Here is a 6000-nt window from a genome sequence, read left to right as displayed (position 1 = left end):
CACACCTGTGCACACGAAGCCCACGGCGGCTCCGGAAGCAGCCTGCCTCTTTTTCACACCTGGTAATGTTTAACTCTTGAAATAGGGACACGTCACCGTTCCCTGATTAGGGGGAACCGAGTGAGGCACCCTCGTGCCAAGGTCAAGATTGGATCCTTCCTTTTTATAAAAATTTTGATGTTTTATTCATCTGAACTTTATCCATTTTTGTTTATTTTTACAATATTATTGCATTAAAATGTTTGTATCTTAGGACCAGCAGATGGCATAATGGTTATGTCGCTGAACTCCCATGTAGTCGACTACAGTTCAAGTCCTGGACCCAGGGCTTAAAACTCACGACTAGTGCATGCCCCACATCCCGAGACGGGATGGTGGCATGGCCGTCCTCCCCGGGGGTAATTTTTTTTTTCTTTTTTAGATGTTTTTGCTATAGGGCGCATGCGCTCGCCAGACAGAGAGCGAGAGAGAGAGACAGAGAGACAGAAAGCGAGAAATCACCCCCCAGGGGGGATGGCCACACCGCGCAGTCCCTTCTCCATTCTCCTCTTGGGATCTTGGGCACGCACGCACACGCGCCCAGTGTGAGTTTTAAGCCATCGGGTCCGGGACGTGAACCGTGGTCGACTACGTGGGAGTCCAGCAACATAGCCATTACGCTAACTGCTGGTCCCCCGGGGGTAATTTCTTGCTTTCTCTCTTTCGCTGTCTCTCCCACAAGACAAGCCCATGCACCCTATAGCAAAAATCTGAGGGGAAAAGTGTATCTTCTGATGGTAAGTTTTGTATCTGAAATTCCTCACTCGCTTCACCCTCATCTCACGCCTATCTAGCCTAAAAGGCAGCCAGATCCCCGACTTTTCCGTCCAGGAATTGGAGCGATGAACCTGGTTGGCAATGGCCAATGGGGCAGATGAATAAAGTACGAAATCCTCACTCATCCTAAACCCAGCAGCTCAGACTCTGGATTTTCAAGTTTTCTCTGTACCGAGTGCTGGGCTAAACACTCATAATCCTCACAGCATCCCACGTTAGGTATTGTGTGTACAGAGGAGGGACCCAAACTTGGAAAGCCCGGCTTCACTGGCCCCTCGGAGGTGGCAGAAGTGGATTCTGCTGCCTGACTCCCAAGCCCCTCCCCTGTTCTCTGGCAGAAGCCATCTTTCTTCCCCTGGGCTCCCAGAGCACAATGACCCCTTACCAGTGCCAGCTTTGACTTCATTCTGCTTTCAAGGTTTTGGGGTTTACAAGTTGACCTTCCCCACTGTTCCTCCACTGTTCCTTCCACGAAGCCTCCTGGTGCCCTGCTCTGGCAGGTACTCGGGGAATGAGCCTCTGGGCAGCAGCTCTGCAGATGCCCTGCTCCCAGGCCTGGCTTTCCTCCTCCCTTTCAACTGTCCAGTTTCCCTGAAGTTCACATTTCTTCACCCTCCTGGAACCCTTAGCACCTTTCTCTCTCTCTCTCTTTTTTTTTTTCCTGCTATAAGGCATGTGATCTCCAGAAAGAAACAGAGAAAATAGAGAAAGGGAAAGTGAGAAATCATTCCCCAAGAGGGATGCCTAAACTACAGCCCCTTCTCCTCTATTCTCCTCTTGGGGTTTTGGGCACACACACACACCCCTGGCATGATTTTTCAAGCTGCCGGGTTGGGACTTGAACTATACCATCAGCCCTGTGGGATCCAAAGCCTCCACCATCCACATGACCTGCTGGCTGGCCCCAGCACCTTTCTCATTTCTTCCATGCTCTTCTGCGATTGGGTGGGGGTGAGGAGGCAGGATGACCAACTCAGGGTTTGTAAGAGTGAAAGACATATATTTAATAGGAAAACAGTGACACAAGAGGCAGAGGTGACCTGTGAGACCAATGCCCCATTTTTCTATTAAAGGCACATCTGTTTGAAAACCCAGTGTCGCTGAGGTATCACGGTCCCTGTGACACCAGCTTCCAAATCCTAATGCCCAGTGATGAATACAACTTCATTCATACTGGTTTTCCACCTCGGAAGCATCTTCTGGCTTTTTCACTTCTCCTTCTCCCAAGTCTACGCGTCCTGGCTCTGACTCTTCTCTTTCTGCTTCTGACCGTGCCCTCTCTAATCCCGACTCCTTTCTGCTCAGTTCTGCCGCGAGTTCCTGGTCTAACTGTCCTGAAGGCCTCCTGTAAATCTCCCTCGATTCTCGTCTGCCCACGTCTGGAAAAGGCCTGCCCGTCCCTCCTGATCTTGCACCCAGTTCTGAGGACCGGCTCTCAGCAGCTCCTCCCAAGTCCCTCCTGGTTCTCACTGCTTCCGCTCTCTGCCGTTTCTTCGCCATGTCCCCCAGAGCATCCCTGGATGCCCCCTCGGCGCCCTGGTCGTCCTCGTCCTCTGTCTCTTTCTCACTCTCCGTGTGCTCTCTCTCCCACTGCTTCATCACCTTCTCAGGCTCGTCTCTCTCCCTTCTTGTTTCCTTCTCCTTTACCATCTTCTTCTCTTCATTCAGTGCAGCATCCCCTTTGAGCAAACGAGATAAACGAGAGAAGATGCGTTTGTTCATTGCTGAGCCGGTGCTGTGTAGATCATGCCACTCAGCCACCACGGATGGGAGAGAACTCTCACAGCAGTGGCACTGCAAGTAAATCAAATTTGAACAGGACAGTCTGGCCCCAGAACATCCTTTTTTGTATAAGAAATGGCAGTGGGGGGACCAGCAGTTAGTGTAATGCTATGTCACTGGACTCCCATGTAGTTGACCGTGGTTCAAGTCCCGGACCCGGTGGCTTAAACTCATGCCAGGCACCTGTGCGTGCGTGCCCAAGACCCCGAGAGGATAATGGAGGAGAAGGGATTGCAGCGTGGCCATCCCCCCGGAGGTGATTTCTCGCTTTCTGTCTCTCTTTCTCTGTCTTTCTGGTGAGCGTACGTGACCTGTAGCAAAAACCTCTCCAAAAAAAAGAAAAAAAGAAATGGCAGTGGGGCCTGGCACGTGTCATGGTGGTTGAGGCACCGGACGCCCACATAGACAACTGCAAGTAAATAAATGAATAAATAAATAAGTAAAATTAACTAATTCTTAAAAAGAAAGAACAAAGGAAAGAAAAAGAAAGAAAGAAAGAAAGAAAGAAAGAAAGAAAGAAAGAAAGAAAGAAAGAAAGAAAGAAAGAAAGAAAGAAAGAGAGAAAGAAAGAAAAAGAAAAATGGTGGCATAGGTGCTGGGGAATGACAGCACCCTCATTCTGCCCCTTTCTCTGTCCCTGGGGAGCACACTCACTATTTGTTGGGAGGTTCCCTGTACAAATACGAGCAGGAAGTTCAGCTGAGGGCTATTTTACAACCAAAGGACACGTGCCCGTGGTATTTTAAGATATGGAGAAGAGCCACCAGTTCCCTCCTGAGTCCTCACTTTCTTTTCCTAGAAGCCGCCTCCCAGCTGGAGGTGAAGACAAACGCAATGCTGCCCCCTGCTGTTCTAAACGGAGCGCGTCCGGCAGCAGCCAGCGGCCACAGGGCCTTCGAGGTTTGGGGAGGACGCTTTTCCCTGCACATGGCCTGCAGAGTGGAAGGAGGCTGCTCTTCTGTTCCTGGAGCTTCTTAGAGCAGCTCCAAGAAATGTGGGAGCAGAGATAGTGCCCATCTTTGAGGAGATCCAGCCAGCATAGGGCAGACAACAGGCTGCTCAGGTGCTCAAAATCTTGCCATGCCTGGCTGGAGCTTCAGCCTTTGAGCCTGGCGGACCACAGCCCGGAATCTGTGCAGGGGCTCTGTCCTGGATTCTCACCCCCTAGCTCCCCTTCACTGCGATGTGGTGGAAGTGAAGACCACAGAGCAAACAGCAGAGGTCACCAGCAGCAGTATGGAACCATGGTGAACACGGTTCTGGACCCAGATGGCCAAGACCTCAACCTCAACTCCTCCACCTGGTGCTCTCATCTGCAAAATCAAAGGAGTGTTTCTTTTTTTAAAGTTGTTGCTATAGGGCACATGTACTTGCCAGAGATAGTGGAAGGAAAAGTGAGAAATCACCCCCAAGGGGGAATGGTCATGCCACAATCCCTTCTCCTCCATTCCCCTCCTGGGATTTTGGGCATGCGTGCACAAACACACTCTCAGTGTGATTTTCAAGCCTCCAGGTCCGGGACTCAAACTATGGTCAACCACGCGGGAGTCCAGTGCCTTAACCACCATGCCACCTGTTGGTTCCACTGTTTCTTTCATAGCATTTTTGAAAGGTTCAAAGGAGTTGGTGCACACAAAGCCTTAGAAAATGCTTGAGTGGGAAGCGCCGAATGGAACCCAGCTACCACGCTCATCACCCTAGCTTCCTAGGCCCTTCCTTGCTGACTCTGTGGGGCTTGGGTTCTCAGCCACCTTCTGCTTCCCCTTCCTTCTTCCTTCCTGCCATGAGAGCCTGTAGGCAAGGGATCAAAGGCCTCTTTACTCCCTGGAGGCCTTGGGAGAAAGAATGTGTTGAGGCTAGACCAGCCAGTTGGAGGGAGTACAGAGTATGGAGTTGCCTCTGCAGCCCAGCTCCCCCTCTGCCCCAGCACCTGGTCTACCCATGGCTGGCCCCGGGGCAGACCTTCTGGGCTCCAGCCCTCCCAAGCCTGTGACCCCTGCACTCACCTTCCTTGGCCTCCCTTTTCCCCCCCAAACAGCACCTACCTCCTGGGGGGGAGTGGACAGAAGGAGACATTTTCCCATTTGGTGCTTACCCCAGTGCCTGGCATGCTGTGAGGGCCACACAGCGTAGTGACTGTCATTCTGCCTCTGTGACTTCGCAGGAAATGTGTGCCCTTTCGCACCTCTCACCTGGAAACTCCTGAGTGACTTTTGGAGCAGAGGCAGATGATGCCTCTTCTATGAAGCCTTCCCTACCTCCCCAGAGAAGGCCTGTGTCCTTGCGTTCTCATGGCAATGCGCTTCCGCCCCTGTGGCACCTCACTGGGCTGTGGGCTCCTCCTGCTTCTGGGTCTGCCATGCCACCCGGGCTGCTGTCTCCCAGCACCTAACACCTTTTTGGTACATGACAAGTGTTCAACAAATACTTGATGAATTAATTGAAGCAATGAAGAGCAGATTGTCAGGACAGACAGCCGGGGTTCCATGGTCAGAGGTGAGGCGGAGGCTACAGGTGGCATGGCTGTCAGGAAGCCCAGTGGGCGGCACCAGCCCAGACTGGGGAGCTGCAGGAAGGTGCAGGCAGGGCTGCCGGGAGAGAGAGAGCAGAGAATGCTGGAGTGGCCTCCTTTGGGGTTCTGGGAACTCACCTTCCTCTTTCTTTTCTTTGAGGACCTCCCTGTAGTTCGTTTTCTTCAGTTCCTCGATGATGCCCTTGTTGGCGTCGTCTAGGGCCTGCGGATGGTGGGGAGAGCTGTGAGCCCTCTTCACATGAGCCCTGTTTGGTGCCTATGCCTCTTCCCCTCCCCGCCCCGGCTCCACCCCAGCAGGCAGCCCTCTCCTGGAATCCAGCCACTCGGAGGTCTCTCGTCCTGAGGTTAATTTATTGCCATGGCTCGGTTACCCACACTAAGTGGTGTGAGGGACACGCGGCCACGAGTCGGTCACAGTTCACTCCTCCTGGGCTTTGGCATGTTTTTGGGAGTCCTGTCTACTTGTTCCTACTTTTTTATCTAAAGCTGCTCTTGGTTTTAGTGAATATAGAAAACAATCCAAGCCCGAAGCTCTCAGCAAGGCAGCCAGCCAAGAGGGGGGACCCAGACACAGCTTGAAGGGATGGGCTCACCCACACTAAGGGTTCAGAGGGGCGACTTGGAAGAGGAGGCATCTAAGCTGAAACCTGAATATTACAGGCGACAGGGAGGGGGCTAGAACTTTCCAGACAGAGAGAGCAGTGTAAGCTAGAGGCTTAAGAAAGCCAGTTCCGGGACCAGCAGTTAGCGTAATGGCTATGTCGCTGGACTCCCATGTAGTCGACTGTGGTTCAAGTCCTGGACCCAGCGGCTTAAACTCACGCCGGGCGTGTGTGCATGTGTGCCCAAGATCCTGAGAGGAGAATGGA

General features: G+C 52.4%; 1 protein-coding gene across 2 annotated transcripts in view; it reads right to left on the bottom strand.

The window, feature by feature from the left end:
• Window positions 1–1822: 1822 nt before the first annotated feature.
• ODAD4 (outer dynein arm docking complex subunit 4) overlaps window positions 1823–6000 on the bottom strand; it is a 28155-nt gene continuing 23977 nt past the window's right edge. Inside the window, exons 11-12 of one of the 2 annotated variants that reach the window (XM_006155997.2) lie at window positions 5249–5333; window positions 1823–2495 (exon numbers count right to left, since the gene is read on the bottom strand). In XM_006155997.2, the coding sequence (XP_006156059.1) occupies window positions 1981–2495; window positions 5249–5333 (600 nt within the window). In that variant the 3' untranslated portion in view covers window positions 1823–1980. The remainder of the gene's footprint in view (window positions 2496–5248; window positions 5334–6000) is intronic. The other variant, XM_006155998.3, reaches the window with a different exon arrangement.

This window comes from Tupaia chinensis, unplaced genomic scaffold (genome assembly GCF_000334495.1).
Source record: "Tupaia chinensis unplaced genomic scaffold, TupChi_1.0 Scaffold000477_1, whole genome shotgun sequence".
NCBI classification, from domain to species: Eukaryota; Metazoa; Chordata; class Mammalia; order Scandentia; family Tupaiidae; genus Tupaia; species Tupaia belangeri.
This window is presented reverse-complemented; position numbering and strand designations above follow the sequence as displayed.